This window comes from Erithacus rubecula (assembly GCF_903797595.1).
Source record: "Erithacus rubecula genome assembly, chromosome: 3".
Lineage (NCBI taxonomy): Eukaryota > Metazoa > Chordata > Aves > Passeriformes > Muscicapidae > Erithacus > Erithacus rubecula.
The window spans coordinates 85701078-85719296 of record NC_136689.1 but is presented as its reverse complement, the minus strand read 5'-3'; the positions used below and the strand labels follow the sequence as shown (position 1 = coordinate 85719296).

At 38.6% G+C, this 18219-nt stretch overlaps 1 protein-coding gene and 1 long non-coding RNA gene across 2 annotated transcripts in view; one reads left to right on the top strand and one right to left on the bottom strand.

Annotated features, from left to right (window-relative positions):
• Positions 1-11366, top strand: part of CLPTM1L (CLPTM1 like) — a 24454-nt gene extending 13088 nt beyond the window's left edge. Inside the window, exons 9-17 of the mRNA XM_079302496.1 lie at positions 857-960; positions 2256-2321; positions 3327-3377; positions 4014-4096; positions 5903-5937; positions 6221-6276; positions 6358-6402; positions 9479-9594; positions 10828-11366. Of these exons, the coding sequence (XP_079158622.1) occupies positions 857-960; positions 2256-2321; positions 3327-3377; positions 4014-4096; positions 5903-5937; positions 6221-6276; positions 6358-6402; positions 9479-9594; positions 10828-10906 (635 nt within the window). The 3' untranslated portion in view covers positions 10907-11366. The remainder of the gene's footprint in view (positions 1-856; positions 961-2255; positions 2322-3326; positions 3378-4013; positions 4097-5902; positions 5938-6220; positions 6277-6357; positions 6403-9478; positions 9595-10827) is intronic.
• On the bottom strand, positions 11224-18219 carry LOC306800419. Its single transcript, XR_013773825.1, has 2 exons — positions 18157-18219; positions 11224-13901 (listed from the first exon to the last, which is right to left on the bottom strand). It is a non-coding gene; the product is annotated as an uncharacterized lncRNA (long non-coding RNA).

Genomic DNA, 18219 nt, shown 5'->3' with positions numbered 1-18219 from the left:
GAGCAATAGAGGGATGGGAGGAGGGGGAGACATGGGAGGGTTAACTTGATTTGCATGTAGGAAAGATAAGAGAAACATAGTGATCTGACATCCTGCCAAGCCTTCCTGGAAACAGGTGAAGCTGTTTCCCATAGCTTGTTTCCAATTTTGATTATGAAGCAAAATTGTAAACCTGGAGTCACTTGACCTCTGAGACTATCCTTAATTCTGTCATGTTTACAGACAGATTAAAACATGTAAAGAATATCAATACCTGGGAAAAAAGAAAGGCATTTTAATTTATGTTGAACAACATTATTTATCATGTGGAGAATCCATGTATCATTTTTATGAGAGTGCATTTGTTTTTTAAAGTAGTTGTATTGCTGTTGGCATGTGTATGCAAAAAAGTTCATAAAAGTTCAAAACAGTCCATGGAATTTCAGAAATAAGAGTCATTTGCCAGTTTCAAAACTCAGTAAAGTCAAATTCAAAAGACTTAACATTTACAAATAATAAATTAGTTTCAAATACTGACTTATCTCACAGCCTTTCAGCTTCCTGGAGTCAAGAATCATGAATGTGGTTCCTGATTGCACTCATATGTTGCTGAAATGCTTCAGTGCAGAGGTTTTCTCTAAATGTTCCAATTTTTTCATCTCCTGAGATAAGGATTGCATAAAATTTTCTTGTTTCCTATTTGCCCAGAGATCACTGGCTATTTCTGGGACTACTAGATATATCAAGATGTACACAGAAGAAATTTATGCTCAAATTGTGTAAGACAGAATTGCACTAAATAGGCCATCAGTCTCCTGTCATCTCAGCTGTTCATTTAAATATTAATAAGCCTTCCATTTTCATTTTTTCTCTCTAGTGCTTTGGCGGTGCTTTAGTACTGTGGTGATATTTCTTTTCCTTTTGGATGAACAAACAAGTTTATTGGTGCTGATCCCAGCAGGCATTGGTGCAGTGATCGAGGTGGGTTCTTAAAGCTGTAGCACCAGATACCAGTATTTGCAGCAACATCCACGGTTTATGGTAGAAAAAAATGCTAAACTAGTTACTGGAAAATTCTGCTGTAGCTTGCATGTCCTTGGCTTTCAGTGACAGAGGAGCTTTCCCCCTTGGTCAAATAACTAAACTGAAAGTATAATTTTTTTCTGAGATGGTCCAGCTGATAGTGTATAAACCAAGCAGAGAATGATGCTGAGGTTCCACCTATCACATCACCCAATAGGCCTCACTCCTGGCCAAGCAAGTATAACCATGTCAAGAAGCCTGCACAGAAGTATTGTCAAAGAGCAGGCTGTGTGCCCACAGCCAGTGCCAGGACTGAGGTGATTGGGGAAGCAGGAAGATGAGGAGACTGCTGCCTGTGTGTATGATTCCAAAAGTCTGCATCTAGTCAGTGGGTTGCAGGTTGCACAGCTATCTCAAAGTGTCAGCAATCATATGGGTAGTACATATCAGAGGAATTTGTCTGCTAGGAAGAACTTTTTACAACTTGGACTTAACTCCTGTTTCTCATGCAGTGCTAATGTAAGAAATAATTTTCTCACTTGTATCAAAGGTAAAGGATCGTCTTTACCCTATTCTCCTTTTTTGGTTTTGGAATATATGATGAGTGACAAGAGAATATTGGTGTATCTAAACTTAAACAAATGAACCTTGTCCACAAAAAGCTTCAGGGAGTGTAGCTCTCCTGGGGATCTGCATTGCCTAAGATGTCAAATCTGTATGGCAATGTGGGTACATGAGTAAATTTTCAGGTGAACTGAAACTTCTGTTTTACATTAGGGTCAGGCTGTTACAGCTGTACAGTAGGTAACCAAACAATTCAGCAGATTCACTGATTTTTGCTTGTAGTCCAGTACTGAAATATAATGACCATGTAAGTGCCAACTTAGTCACTGTTAGGAGTTCTGAGGCACCTTCATCAAAGGCACATAAAAACTTGCTTGACTGGTGACTACTAGAATTTTCTAAATGCCTGGCCTAGGGTGCATGTTACTGCCAGCCCCACTTAGGCACTGCAATTCAGATATCCTGAAACAACTACATTACTTCACTTAAACTACCTCATCTGATAAAGAGGCTTAATAGTGCAGGCTCACGTTATACTTGTTTGATGACAGACATTTGGTTTGTGCAGACACAGGCAGTGTGTGGGTAGGTATTCTGGAATTTTGAGTCTAATTATCTGAATCCTTCATAAGATGTTTCTTAAAAGATAATAGTCTTTTATGTGCATGTTCTGTTTTTGCTAATCACAGCTCTGGAAGGTAAAGAAGGCTTTGAAGATGACAATCAGGTGGCAAGGTTTGAGACCCAAATTTCAGGTATAGTAGACATTGCCCCATTAATGCTCACAGTCTTGCATCATCCATCTCTTTCCAGGTTACTGTGCAATTTGACTTCTAGTGAAGTGAACAATTTTTTTTTTTTATTGTAAAAGTTTCCTGTGTACAGCTCTTTGAATGACTTAATCCAGTAGGAGGATGAGCATTTTCAAATCTGTTTCTTTCTTTGAGTTCTTTGGAAGAAGCAGCTATTTGTATGTATTTATGGTACAAGAAACTTCAGAACTACTCTGTCAGTCCTGCTAAATCTTTATAGATGGGACTGTGCTGCTGCAGCTGTGTTGGAAAGCCATTCTTAAGTGACATCATGTTTTGTAATAAAGAAACTGGCTTTTTCATGAACCTGTAGGTCTAACTTCTCCATCATGGAAGTAACAGGAGATGTGGCATGTTCAAGGGACACTCTTCTTCTGGGTAAAATGAAGTGCTGAGACTGCAGAGTTTGCAGTGGCAAAGTGCAGTTGACACTGAAAGTTTATCTTGTTGGTATAAGAAACCATTGTTTAATATTCAGTGTTTCTTCCCAAGAAATGCTGGCATGTTGTGCTGCTTGAAGTCTATGTGTCTGGAGTGACTGACTCTGCTTGTTCCTGTGTCAGTAATCAAGGAACTGTGTTTACATAGACAGAATGTCCAGACATGTGGAGATGATCCTTAACTGACCTCTTCATAGTTACAGCTTTTCATAAATGCTTCCTCTGTCTGACTAGTTTTTGGCTACTTGACTTTGCTTTTGCTTTGCAAATTCTGCTGTCTCAGCAGCACTTTTTTAAGCAAAGAAATCTTGGAAGTTTGGTATAAAATATGAGGTTAAAGGTTAATTTTTTTGTCTACCCTGTATTTAGTAGGTTGCACAGGACAAATATGTGACTCTCCTATATAGAAGCTTTTAAAAGCTTTGTTACCTGCTTAATGTAGGGAGTTGGACAGCAAATGCTTTCCCCATCTGGTCTGATGTGATTATGGTTTTCATGTGTCTTGCAGTTTGGTGCATACAATGACTCTGAGAAGAAAACTGAGGAATATGATGCCCAGGTAAGAGGGAATCCTATGACTTCTGATCTACGAAGTCTGTCTTTCACCTGTTGATTGACTTATTTTGCTCTTTTCTTCTGCAAGTGTGTTTTCCATGTCCTCACAGTTGTCAAGTGGATCATCATTGTGTAGGTGTAGTGAATATTCATTCTAATAATTTATGAAAGGAAACAGTGAAATAGTTCTTTTGGTTGTTGAATCTGGTTGCAGCCTTGCTCTGAGAAGCAGAATTGCAAGTGACTTACATGAAGAGATCTGAAACTGTTACCACTCACTATTTTAAAACCTGATATTTATACTTGTTATTTGTGCTTGTTACTTTTACTGAAGGAAAGTTCATGTGGTTCCTGATTTCTGAAAGGAGTTGAACATAGATGACAACATTGGTGCTAAGTAGGGAGCTACTTTTAGACACTGATCTTACTGCCTACACTCTAAGGTGATTGCTTGTCTGAACTGGGCTTTGAAATTGTCACCACCACTACTAGAAGTGGAAGCATAATGGAAATTATAGCAGACATTTGGGAACAGAAGATGATTTTCAGGAAAATATGATGTGTCTGTCTTTTATTTAATGCCATGAAAAATCTGTTCATAAAGAATGTAAACTGACAAACTATTTTTCTTGTCTATTAGGCTATGAAATATTTGTCATATTTGCTCTATCCACTGTGTATTGGAGGTGCAGGTTACTCCTTGCTGAATGTCAAGTACAAAAGGTACTGTAACTATGTAAATGATATGGAATTGAAACGTTCCCCATTTTTTCTACATTATGAAATGGTTATGGAAATTGGTTGTTAGTTTGATGCATAAGCCAGGAACTGGAAACTTCTTTGTCCTATCTAAAGCTGAAGAATCTAGATGGTTTTTAACATCCTGTAAGCAGCAAGCTGTTGTATTTCACAAGTAACCTGATACTACTTTAGCATAGAATTCAGTAGCTTACATACATGTCAATCAGAAGAGGAGGAAGAAAGCTGCCATTGTTATTCAGAGGACCAGTTGGTGATAGGAGAGATTAAAGGAATTCAGTGGTTGAACCTGTCCAATAGCAGAGAGGAGCAAAAATCCACAAAAATTATTTGCTTTGAAGAAGAGGCTTCTCTGTTCCAAAATATGATAGCTATGATGGCAAGCAAGCAAAAGCATTTTTGAGAAAGGGCTCTTTATTCCTTTGGAGCCATGGACTTCCTGCAACTTAGTAATACTTCAGCAAGAATGGACACTCAATATTTCGTGAACAGATGAAACTCTTGTCACCTTTCACTCAGCTGGTTCATTTTGTGTTGGAGAGATGCAAGCAAGTGTTCAGCCATGAGACGCTGTTCTAGAAAAAACCTGCAAAGACAAGCATGGTGATTGCCATATAGGCATTTTTTTATAGTCCTGAGGCCCAGATGGGTTGGGAGGAAACAGGCAATAGTAGTTTTTCCTAATGTTATTTTCAGCTGTTGCTGCATACACGAGCCGTAGCACTCATTCTAGAAACTGGGGCAATTTCTGGGCTATTAGAAAAGCAGTTTTTTCAGAAGGTTTTTGTCTTAGTAAGCAACTAACAAATATGCAGCGTTTTTAAATTCTGCTTTTCTGATAAAATTCTTGAATTTTGTATTAGTATTGTTTAGTATTCCAAAGTACTATATTTCACGTGTTTTATGAGCTGCAGCTTAAGGAAGTGAAACCAATTCATATAATAGAATTCTTGGCATTGTTAAATCGGTATGGAAATGTGACAGAAGATGTAATCTTAGCTGTGGAATATCCTTTAATCTTGGAGGGATTTTTTTTTTCATTCTTTAAATGCTTGTGGATTACTGAAATGCTGCTACAACTGTAATGTTGCTATAAATGTGTCAGTAACACAGCAGTGCAAGTTTAAAATTAATGATATAACCATGGCATGACAGTTCTCAGCTGTTCTCAGGATTGTAAGCAGAAATATGGAATTCGATCATTGTCTGTAGCACTACTGTTATTTTGTTAAGATTATGCTCCATTGAACATCTGGGAAGGTTATTAGATGTAAGGAGGGAAAAATGTAGATTCCTTGTATTTACTTTTTTTTTTTTTTACTGTTGTGGTTTTCACTGAATGGTACTTGTTTGAAATTTGGTAAGTCCTTTCTGTGCCATATTAAGTGACTCTTTAATATTTAGAATACAGTGTTACCTTTGCAGGCCTTAATACAGTCAGGGTTCAGTGCACAATATTACACGTACAGTGCATGTATCTCATGTCAGTTACCTGATTATCAACACACAAGTCTTTAAATGGTCTGTAAAAGTATAAAAACAGGTGATAAACCTCTCAAAATTCCTTGTATGGACTAATAAGCATCATTTGGTAAAACTACCTTCTCTGGAGCCCCTCCTAATCCAAGGAAGATGTGAGGTATTAAGTTCTTGCATGGAGTCATTTGTAACATAACCATTTCTTGGAGCAGTCAGTGTACAGTGGTGTATAGGATGTGTTACAAATTTGGCTGAAGAAAAATGTAACTGTGCTCTCTTCTTTGTTTGTAGCTGGTACTCCTGGTTGATTAACAGTTTTGTCAATGGTGAGTCCCTTCTGTCCTTTTTTCTATTCATATTTCTTGAAATGAGGGCCAGGACCCACAAGTACAATATTAACTGCTGTCATTTGGATCAGTGTAATATGGAGCAATAACTTATTAAATTATCACAGTGATTGAAAAAGGGAGAAGAATCAACCCAAAGTAAACAAAATAATTGGATGCATCTTCAGTCTTTAGAAAAAAATAGTGCAAATTACTAATTATGAAAGTAGAGTTGTGAGATAAACATCTGTGCATTTGTTTGTTTTCTATATTTCATCTTCAGGAGTGTATGCTTTTGGATTCCTCTTTATGCTGCCCCAACTATTTGTAAACTACAAGGTAAGATTGAAAAGTGATTGAAGTCTACTTTTCTAGTCTCTTCTTCTAGACTTTATTACAATTTGATATTTTTATTTTTAGATGAAATCTGTTGCACACTTACCTTGGAAGGCTTTCACATACAAAGTAAGTAAAGCTGTAATTTAAAGTTGGGTGCAGGCATTTTGAAAATTATTTTCTGTAAGAAGCAGTCTAAGAATAATTAGCTTAAGGATGGTACTTTTTTTGTTTTAAGAACTAAACTTGTTTGCACCTGTCCTTAAAAAAAAAAAAACCACACTGATTTTAATTTTTCATAATGACTTCCATATGATGAGAATAGAATACTTGCATCCTAGTTTTTATAATAACACTGCTTTTTGTATTGTTATCTGTCTTGCATGAGTGCAGATGTTGTTCCTGCAGATAAATCAGTTTCAGTTTAATGCATTATTTTAAGAAGATGTCAGTGAATCACTGACAAGTGATAGTTCCCAAGAAACAGTTAGGATTGCAAAAAGACCTTATTTTGGCAGCCTTCAGCAGCTACCAGAGGCTGAATTAATGTGCACAGTTCTGTGCCAGGGTGGTTATTGTGAACTTCTGGGCAAATGTGAGTGGGGTTATTCCATGAGGGAAGAAAGGCTGCACTGTGGTGTCCCCACTGCCTGGACTGCCCTGGTAGGAAATAATGCAGTCCTGCAGCCAAGTTCAATAGCAGACCTTGGAGGGGAAAGTGAGTGTATTTAAAAATAAAATCAGCTCACTGACCCTTGGATAGCTGTGTATATCCACCAGCACCCACTTGTGTGTCCAAGGTTCCAAGTATCCCAGTCAGGATTCCGTGTGGTGATATGGGATAACAAGGGACACCCACTGCTGGGTTTCCACATCTCCTATGTTCTCCTTCAATTAGGAACTACATGCTAGTTTTGTTCTTGTACCCCTAAAGAGCTGGTAGTGTTTTGACTATAATTTCCCACCAATCCCAGCCATTAGAATTTTTGTACTGTGCTTTGTTTGCCCAATCTTTGTGTCCTGAGAAACCCTGGCTGGATGTGCTGGGATCAAGACCCTGATGCTATCACTAGGTACCCTTTTTATTGTGCTTCCACTCATAAATGCATTCATTTTTTCTTTGTGCTGATATATTACAATTCTCCAGAACATCCGTACTTTAAAAGGAACAGTGTTAAAAGCTGCTCAAGAAACAGTGTCCAATTCTGAACAGATGGTTTGGGACAAAAGAACTAAAACATATACATCTAAAGAGACTTCAAAGGCTTTTCCATTTCTCTGAGCCTATAGCATTGTCCAGCTTCCTGCAGCCTTACTGTTTATAAGGAAACGGTGCATCTAGGAAAACAGATTGAAACGTAGCTGACAGCAGAATAGCAAATAAGCAGTGTTTGATGTGGAAATAGAGACAAAAGTAACAATAAACACAGTATTTCAGGCATATACTAGGCAAATCAGCATATTTCTTAAGAGGAGGGAGCAAAAGGTATATCAGTGAAGTAATTTCACAATTTTGCTTCACCAGAGAAAATAACTGAGCAGAGACATCAGCAGATAAATAAACAACAGAGGGACTTTATTCAAGTAAATAACCTTTAAATCAGTACAACCTTGCTGAACAGCCTTTTCTTACAGAGCATTTATGGTTCCTGTTTAGATGCCATAGGCTACCCACAACAGAGGTTTGTGTATGTGGAGAAATAAGTCTATTTTTATTTTCAATTATGTTTAATTTAGAGAGCTTTGGAGGGAGTATTTTACTTTTTCAAATGGATATTTAAAGTTGCTTGCTCTCTTCTTCACTTGAAGTGGAAAGAAGAGTCTGAGGGCTCACCTGTGGTCATGTTTTAGAGAGCTTTGTTGGGTTTTTACCTAAGTTTGAACTCTGATTTTTCCAGTTTCTGTGGGTTTTATGTTTTTGCCCTTCATCGTTAATAAAGAGTACCTTCACATGACGTAATCTGAAAAGAAAATTGAGAGCACTAGTCTGAACACTATTGGATGGGCTGCCTTGATGCATTCACTTACACTGGCTTATGAAGACTGCCTGTGTGCCTGAAGGATGCAGCATTTAGCTTTTTCTTCTCATTGTCATTGTAGAATCACTCACTTGGGTGTTGACTTGGAAAGGCTGTCTTTTCCAGCTTGCCAAAGGTTGTTTTTTTTTTTTTTTTTGCTCCATGACAAACCTTTGCACAGGCTTGAGAAGTGCCAGCCAAATTCTTCAGTTACTTCAGATTGATGGATTTGTTTTGACCTGACAGAAAGAGCTCTCCTGTGGAAACTAATCAGAACTCTCTTCTGTCCAACACCCCCATTTTCTGCTGGTATTTTCTTCCATCATGTAAACAAACGTTGCCTCTTTTTGTACAGTGAGTTTTGTGCTTACATCACTTGCCTCCTTCTTATGATATGGATTAGCATACAGCTTGTTAAACTGAAGGGAGCCACGTTACTGACTCAGTCTGTTAACAGTGAATATTCTTTGCTGGATTTGTTTCCTGGTGTTTTTAGGACAGTTTATTGCAACATGAGTACTAGAGCTGGTGCACTGTAAGAGTTGATGTGTGCAGCCTCCCTGTTAGGCAAGAGCCAGATCCAGAGGAGTTGGCTTTTGGTTAAATTACCTTTCATTATTGCTGCAGAAATAGAGCCTATAGTATGCCTAGTTGATTGGAAATGGTGTAGAAAATGATCCATCCCTTATTCAAGACATGATTACTTCCATGAAAGCATATTTTAAAGTCTTTCCAAGGCTGCCAAGTTAATCTTCTTAAGAGCAATAAATTAACAAATTTTTACACAAATTTCTACAGAAAACGAAAATGAAGTGACATTTTGTAAATCTTGTCATTTGAGTAATGAATGAACAAAAAGTCTGGGGGTTTTCCAGTTTCTTTTGAAGTTTTCTCTGAAATTGAGTCTGTGTTTTTCCCCTCCCATGACAATACTCTCACTTACCCAAAACAGTCCTACTTCCCTTTTACTTGTAACTTGTGGTCTGTAGTAGACAGTATGATCTTCATTAAAAGAAGGCATTTTAAAGTTTGCACTCAGTAGTTTTGCAGCATAACATTTAAGTGTTGTTAAAAATATGGAGGAAGTCTGTGTTCCCACAGAAAAACATAGGAAACTTCTGACTTTGTATGACTGACGACTTCCTTTCTTCACAGCCAACTAACATATACTTTTTTTTTATTTGTAGGCATTCAACACCTTCATTGATGATATATTTGCTTTTATCATCACTATGCCAACGTCTCATAGACTGGCATGCTTTAGAGATGATGTTGTATTCCTGGTCTATCTCTACCAAAGATGGTACAACTTCCTTTAATATTTGTTACAGTTTTTACAATGCTGTAGATGGTTGCAGTCTTGTTGCTATAAAGAATTATAGATTGGGATAGACTTGGAGCAGAAGTTTTATACTATAATAATCTATAGTATAATATAGTATGGTCTGGATAATGTTAGTTGAGTATATGCCTAGTGAAGGGAATGGTGAGCAGAGCACCCTGCAAAGGAGATCTTAATACAAATAGGAGAAACAAAAAGATTTCTCCATAACTGACAGTAACCCTGGGCATGGTACAGAATCATCAAAAAATTCCTCTTCTCACAGTACTCAGAATTTTTGTCAGTTACCCCTTTTCCCTCCCCACAACATTGTTCTTTCCACCAGATTTGGAAGTCACAACCCTCCCCAAAAAAAAAAAAAACCAAACAAAAAAACCCAAAACCAAAATAAAAACCAAGAAAAACTAAAAAAATAAAACCACACCAAAACAAAACAATCTCTCCCACAAATCAAATGTGAGACGTAAATATCTGAAGTAAGGGGAAGGAGATAAATTCCTAAGTTTGTATTCACAAACTCACTTAGGAGTTCTAGGCTTCTAACCCTTGCTGAGGGCCACATCTTCATGTGCTCAGTGTCTGAGGCATATTCTCCAAGGTGCTCTGCAAGGCAGTAGTGAAGGGTATTGTCTGATGGGGGACTGCCCTGCTCTGCTTTTCTATTTATCTGGATTGCAAAAACAGGTAATCAGGTTCTCTTGTAAATTGAGTACCTGTTGAATTTTGGATTCTTTAAGTAACTAAAATCAGATAGGGGAGAAAGCCATATGCACTACTTATGAAATACTGTTCATAGTGAAGTTAGAGAAAGTGTAATCTTGTTCCCAAGAATAAACATTTTTGTTTATTGTTATTTTTGTAGAAATTAAGCAGTCAGAAGCTTCTGATAGGGGCCAGGCATGGGTTTCAAGTTTGAGAGGTTGGATCCTGGATTGCTTTAGAGAAGAGTCCAGCCAAGCTTTAGGGACCTAATGCATCTCTTAAAAAGTTCTGTTATGACACAATGGTTGAGTCATATTGTGAAGAAGCTGATATGTCTGTACAAATTTTTAAAGATGTTAGGTTTTGCCACAAATGGGAATAGAGAATATGATGACAAAGAAATTTACTTTTAAAATTAAGCATCACAGAACTACTTCATTCCTTCAGATAGGAGACTGTAATGTAACTAAAGATTTGGTTTTTTCCTGCCAGGCTTTATCCTGTGGATAAGAGCAGAGTTAATGAGTATGGAGAATCTTATGAAGAAAAGTCAAAAAAAAAAAGCTCATAGAGAATAACTAAGAACTGAAGAAGATTCTGACCCCTGGACTCCTACTTGCTTTGTGTATTATCTCGTCTTAAGGAAGGAAAAACTTATTTAATAAGAGTATTTTTAAAGCTTATGACAGAAATACATGGACAATACATCTTCTTTATTGCCAAAATCTAGTTTTGATACCCTCCTCTTTCAAGACCCTCTTTTGTCCTCACAAGGTTTACAGTCTGCCAGATGATATTATATGAACTTCCTGCATTTCAGCTTCTCTTCAGTGAAAACCTAAGCATCCTGACCATTGTAATTAAGATCCAAATCTGTGTTTTTAAGACAACTCACAAACTGAAACTGTGGTGCCTATGCCACTAGGCTATGAAAACTGAAAAAACAAGACACTGTGTTACAACAGAATCAAGGATTATTGCCAAACTGGGGGCTGTCAAAAATAAAAGGTATAATTTTGGATTATATTCTACTTACAAATCATTCTCATTTCGTAATGGAGATAATGGAAATTGTAGAAATGATTCATTCCTAGCTGAAAAAAATACATTGTTGGAAATATAGGATAAGGTAGGTGGTGTTGTTAAACTTCAAATCCTGCCATGTTCTTGGCCCACAATATGGCAGAGGGTTTCAGTTTTTTTGAGATGAATGAAGATGTGAATAAAACTGTAACATGGTTTCTTTCAATATGTATGCAAGTTTATAGAGATCCTTCTGCATTGTTGACAAACCTGATTTCTTGGCATAGCAGGTAATCCTGTAATGCAAATCATTGTTATGTGATGGGAAAGTCTCTTAACGCCTCTTCAATTCTTCCTGGTTTGGTACCACAGTGACCTGTTAGGCCAATTCTGTCATGTTTCAAGGGGAATAAGTGCTCAGTCTTTTCTCCTCTCTCTCCCTGCCCCATCCTGTTTTTTAGATGAAACACACATCATTCAAATGGAATTATTTTGCTCCAGTACAGGTTCAACAAACTACACAGATACAGGGGAGAAAAAAAATAGCCTGGTAAAGAACAAATCATACCTTTTATACAGTTTAAAATCTGATTTCCATGGGAATGGAATTCATTAAGGGAGGTATTTTGATCTGTTTCTTTCAAATTTGTAAAAAAATAATCAGGTTGAATTAGACAAAAATCCAAACTCCACAGCTGTATCTAGAAACCACTCTTAAAATTGGTTAGAAGAATTTTAAATTTAAAATCTTCAACGATTTTTAAAAGCAAATTTCTTAGTAGCACTAAGGGATATAGAGAGTGCATTCCTTTCAGCAGCAAATAAAATACAATTTAAAACATCTAAAAGGCAGAACTATAGTTTCCAATTCTAGTTTTGCTTTGGTAAGTTTACAAATAAACCATAATGATTCTTAATTGCATGCTGTTTGTACAAGACTGTTTAACCTCAATTTGTTGTAAATTGAAAATATTCATTGAATGACCTTGAAGAACATAGGTCAGCTCCTGTGTTCTGTAACTACTTTGTGAAGTGGATTTCATCCAGTTCTGATACTGCAGAAGTCTGAACGTATAAGCATTTGGGTCCCAAAAAGATAAGTGTGCCTGCCTATTGTGTTCTGCTACAGACTACAGTCTTTACTATACTGAAGTCCTCCTTACACACTGCTGGCAATGGAAAAGAGTCTTGAAGTGAATATTTATCTCCTGTTAATGTTAAAGGCTCTTTATGCTGTTACTTGTAACTACAGATTATTGATTTTAGCATTAAACACACCTGAGTAAGTCTATGCAAAACTGGGGTTGCATTTGCTATATCTTTTATCTGTTTTTAATTTGTTTGGAATGAGCTCTTTGCAGTTAAGCAAACTAATATTTCACAATAAGTTAAATGTGTGTGAAAAGTTTTCCTGATACAAAGAATGCATATAGCAGGTTCCCTTTTTGTGCCATTTCAAAACAACCAAGTCATTGGTTCTTCTAGAGTAGCTGCTCAAAGTCCAGAATACTGTGCTTGGGTACTTCTGATGTTCATTGCTTGTTTTTGTATACAGCTGTTGAATAATTGCTCTTGCACCTTTACATACTGTGAGTTTACTGGTCTTCTGTCTTGCATTTCTTGACACTGACCTCATGATGACCTATACAATAGTCATAAAGCATATAAAATTAGCACATTTAAAGTCTTTAAAATGACCAAGACTTTCCTGTTCAAGTAATTGTTTTATGCATTCCATTTCCAAATAAAAGACTTGGTATATGGGATAAAGAGTTACCTTTTCTTACTGGAAAGAAAGGCAGTAAAAAAACAGTAAGTAGTAACTTTGGAGATACTGCATTATATGTTTTAACTTTCTAGTTGTGGTAATGACATCAGCTAAAAATGTGGTTCTGTATGTGAATCAATGGATAAACAATATCTAGAATCTCTTTAAATGTCCAAGAGTAACTTAAAAACTTCCTCACTTCTAATAGGATTTACTGTTGCAAGCAACCAGGTGACCATCTCACATTCTCATCTTCATTAAGCTTGTAATATCTTTGGAAATTAAGATTACTGTGATTTGGGATTGGGGCTGTTTTATAATTAATTAAGAAAACCATCATATGCTTCTGGAAGCTGCTCTTGCCCAGGACTTAGCACAGCAGTCCTGATTCTCTAAGGACATAAGTGACAAAAGGCAGACTTGCCTTGGATGCACTCCATGGCACAATGCCTCTGAGCTCTGACAAAGACTGTGCTCTATTCCTGCACAGCTCTTCACTTCCATATCTTGCTACTTCCTGCTCATCATTTCCTACTGCTATTCTCCAGGAGGTGACCTTCCACCTTTTGGACTTTTTCCCCAGGAGCTACCAGATAAATGGGTTTACAAAACAGCAGCAGCACAGGCAGGTTTTTCTTACCAGCCGAGTTCAAGAAGTTTGCTGTGCTGTGCTTCCGTCCCTCTGGAGCAGGGGCTATGGATGCTGCTAAGCTGTAGCTTGGCACCAGTACATGTTCACTTTTAACATGATGCTCCAGTAACTCAGCCACAGCACCTACAGCTCAGCAACACAAGCATTAAGACACATAATTCTGTAGTTTGTCTGCAAGCACCATGCTTTCCAGTTTTTTCCATCAGAAGATAAATCTCGAAGAAGTGGAATGTGGCAATTTCTTGGTAATACTGGTACCCTTTTGCAGCTTACAGCTTTTTCTTATAGTACAGTTTAAAGCAGGTGGGAAGGGACTTGAGGAGGCTGCCCACTACCAGGACAGCCTCTTATCCCTCTTACAACACTAATTTCCTGATAGTCCTGTGAAAGACCCTCTGAGTGAATAAAGCTAACTATAGGTATTGAGAAATGGAAGCAGAAAGAGCCCAGCCTTCCCAGATGCCCAACGACAGTCTCTGACTCCTCCCCCTCTCCCACTAAGAGACCTTTGGCCCTGTGTGAGGATCGATGCACTTTTCCAGTGGTTACAGAAAGAAGACATTAAGCTGTTAGAGAGCATCAAAGGAGGGCAATGAGGATGGTGAAGGGGATGCAGGGAAAGCTTTATGAGGAGCAGCTTGAGGTCACTTGGTCTGTTCAGCCTGGAGAAAAGGAGATGGAGGGGAGACTGCATCACAGTCTAAAACATCCTTGTGAGGGGAAGCAAAGGGGAAGGTTCTGATTTCTTCACTCTCATGACCAGTGAAAAGACTTGAGTAAACAGCATGAAACTGAGTAAGGGGATGTTTAGGTTGGCTGTTAGGAAAAAGTGTTTCACCCAGAGGATGGCTGGGCAAGGGAATAGGCTCCCCAGGGAAGTGGTCACAGTACCAGCTTAATAGAGTTCAACAAGCATTTGGAAAAAGCTCTGAGGCACATGGTGTCAGTCTTAGAAATGGTGCTGGGTAGGGCCAGGAATTTGACTTGATCATCCTGATGAGTCCTTTCCAACTCAACATGTTCTATTATTCTATTTAAGAATTTTCTCTTAGTATAAAGGGAGAACTGTGATGTTTCCCTTTTAAGGATTTTTGGAGCTAGTCAGTTTGCTTCAACTTTTTCTTTAAGCTGTTCTATTTCTTACTGCTCCTTTTAATAGTGGGTCCCTAAAAATCTTGCTTTTATTGGGTTTTTAAAAATTATTCTTTTTAAAACTCCCCCTCCTTTGTCAGAAGGAACAAAATAGATTCAAAAGGCGCTTTTGACACTGGGATACTGTGGCTCATGCCTGCCTATGTTTGGTTAAAAGAGTAGGATAGCTTCTCCCCTGGTGCCTCCAGCTTTCTGTTTAGTGGTGCTCTGTCCTTATAGTCCTTGACATATGGTACCCATAAAATGTCCTGCAAGCTGTTTTGAGTCTATGTATGTATTCGAGTATAGTTGCCTCTCAGTTTCTGTCCTCTAAGGTTCTCTTTTTTCATCTACAGCTCCACAGTCTGTATTAAGAGAGAGCTGATGGTTGGCTTTATGATGATTTGTCCTATTTCTTCCACACCTGCGAAGATTTGTGGACTTACTCTTATATTGGACTTTGAAAAGTTGACTCTGAACGTTTTTACCAGACATATTTGACTGTAGCAGTCTCTAGCCCCAAGTTAGTCTGTCAAGCAGCCTAAAGCCAGGTAGGTGTGTCGCTGGTGTGGTTCATCTGTGTTCTTTGGCCCTGCTAATCACAAGCCAAATGTGACCAGGGAGCAACTGGGAATGAAAAATGCCAGTTTCCCCACTCATGAGATATTAGACAAGAAGGGGTTAGAATGGATTGCAGGTCAGAAATTAAAACAAAATATAAAATAAAATAAAATAATAAGAAAAATAAAACCCAAAAAAGAATAATTATGCAAATTTAAGCAATTATGCCACCAACCATCAGATGCCCAGCCTCCTCCTGCACACCTTCTACCCCTGCCCCCCAATCTCCCCTCACTTTTTATGCTGAGCATGACACCATATGGTTTGGAATATCCCTTGGGTCAGTTCGGGTCAGCTTTCCCATCTGTGTCCTCTCCCAAATTCCTGTGTACCCCCAGCCTCCTCGCTGGTGGAGTGGTGAAGGGAGCAGAAAAGGCTTTGGTGCTTTGTAAACAATGCTCAGCAGTAACAAAAACATCTCTGTTATCAAGACCCTTTCTGGCACAAGTTCAAAATACAGCCCTGTAATAACTACTATGAAGATACTTGCCTCTGCCAAAACCAGCATGGAAAATTAATTTCCCCTCAAACTCGCTAACTGAAAGGCAGTGTGAAACCTGAGGAAGAATGTGCCTTAGGAAGAGAGAAATGTGATACATTTGGGCATGGCTGGATACCAGCCAAGAGGCTGAGATAAGGATCAAAGAACTTGGGGAGGAAATACTGGGACTGATGTGTGTAAAGCAGGTAGGGAGAAGGTGAATCAAACAGTAAGTCTGGGGCTGATGTTAGAAGAGTGATGCCATTCTTGGACCATCACACAGTGTGAGAGACAGAGTGCCTGGAAAAAGCATTTAAGAGGTGAAAGGACTGCTGCAGCTCTGAGGGAGAGTCCCAATCCAGAGGATTGTGGTGGACAGACATGGGAAGATCCAGAACCACCTAAGTCTGGTTTCTGTGCTAACAGTGCTAGAAAGAGCTTGTTTCCCCAGACCAGGTGCCCTCTGCACAGGGTAAGCGAGGGAACCAAATCACACCTCCATTTACCAAGACTATTGTAAGGAAAACAAATACTGCAGATGCAAGCCAACAAAGAGAGCAAATTACTATCACAACAGGCTTCATTCCACAGCAGATAAAAGTCATGACATGTGACAGGTGCTCTAAAAAGGGATTACACCTAGCACTGGTTAAAATGAAATTATGTCCTTGATTAAAGGCACATGACATGTATGATCTGTCTCAAGCAGTAGCCTCAGGTGAGGCTGGCAACAAGATCAGTCACACCAGCTGAAGATCCCTAGTTAGTAATGACTCAGACTGATAGATATGATGGGCCAAAAAGGGGTGTTACTCTGACAAATTATGCTGGGTCTGGCAAGGACAGAGTTAGCTTCTTTCAAAGCAGTCTGTGTTCTGCTTTGGATCTGTGACTAACAGACAACACACCCACGTCTTGGTATTGCTAAGCAGCGCTTGGACAGCATCAGGATTTGTTTTTTCCCCACTCTGTCTCCACCATGAGGAGACTGGGGTGGGCAAGAAACTGGGGGTGGACACAGCTGGGACAACTGATCTGAACTGACCAAAGGAACCTCCCCTTCTATAATATAATGTCATCCTCAGAAAATGTAATGTTTACTCCTCCAATGTGCCACAGTTATCCATGTGCCCTCTAAATCCATTCTCTACTACAGAGTTGTGAATTTTCACAGCTGAGTCCTCAGATTTACTGCTAGGTAGTCCCCATAATATTCTTTGGGATCCTTAGTGTCAGGTTACGTATTTTCATAGCTTGTGATACAGAAACATTCTAGCTTGACATGGGTAATCACTGAGTTCTTCATCTTATGACATTTCTTGTTAGAGTTTCCTTTAGCCTTTTCAAATGGAGCTTTGAAAATAGAGGCACATTTGCAGAAAGCTTGCCTCTTTAAGTGGCCATTCCTGAAGCTGGACCCAAACACATCTCATTTCCTTTCACTTTGTTGCTTGACCATAAAAGCAGTGCTTTATTTTTAACATTCCATTATCATCGTCCATTCCCAGGACAACTCACTTTCACAGAAACTGGTTGTGAAGCAGCATGTGAATAAGGTTAAGCATGCCTTGAAGCACAAATTTTGTTGAGGAGAACTGTGACCCCATTATCTGGCTTCCTAGTAAAAGAGTGGATATATTGTAGTGAGCAGAGAGAACTTTTCACTAAGGGTCATTAAGGTGATTAGGGAGCAGGACAATCTGACATACGAGGAGATTGTGAGACAGCTGGGATTGCTTAGCCCAAAGAGGAAAGGCTCAGTGGGGATCATATCAAAGTGAATAAATACAAGATGGGTCCAAACTCTTCTCAGTGGTATCCAATATCAGCAAAAGAGGCAGTGGACACAAATTGAAATAGAAGAGATCCCATTTAAGCACAATTAAAAAAAAAACCAAAGTGTGATAAAGCACTGGAGCAGGCCGCCCGGTGAAGTTGTGGAGTCTCCATCTTTGAGGGTATTAAAGCCTGATTTGACATGGCAATCTGCTCTAGGTGACCCTGCTTTGAGCAGCAGAGTGGACTAGACACTTGCATAGAGCTCTTTCAGCCTTAGCTATTCTATGTCTCTGTGATTCTATTATTTTCCTTATTCATCCTGCCACGCGTCTAAAAAACCCCCAAAAGCCAAAAAATCAACCTTACTCTTTTTCCATGTAACTTCATCTCCCTCCTGAATTCTCTCCCCAGCTCAATGGTAGACACACA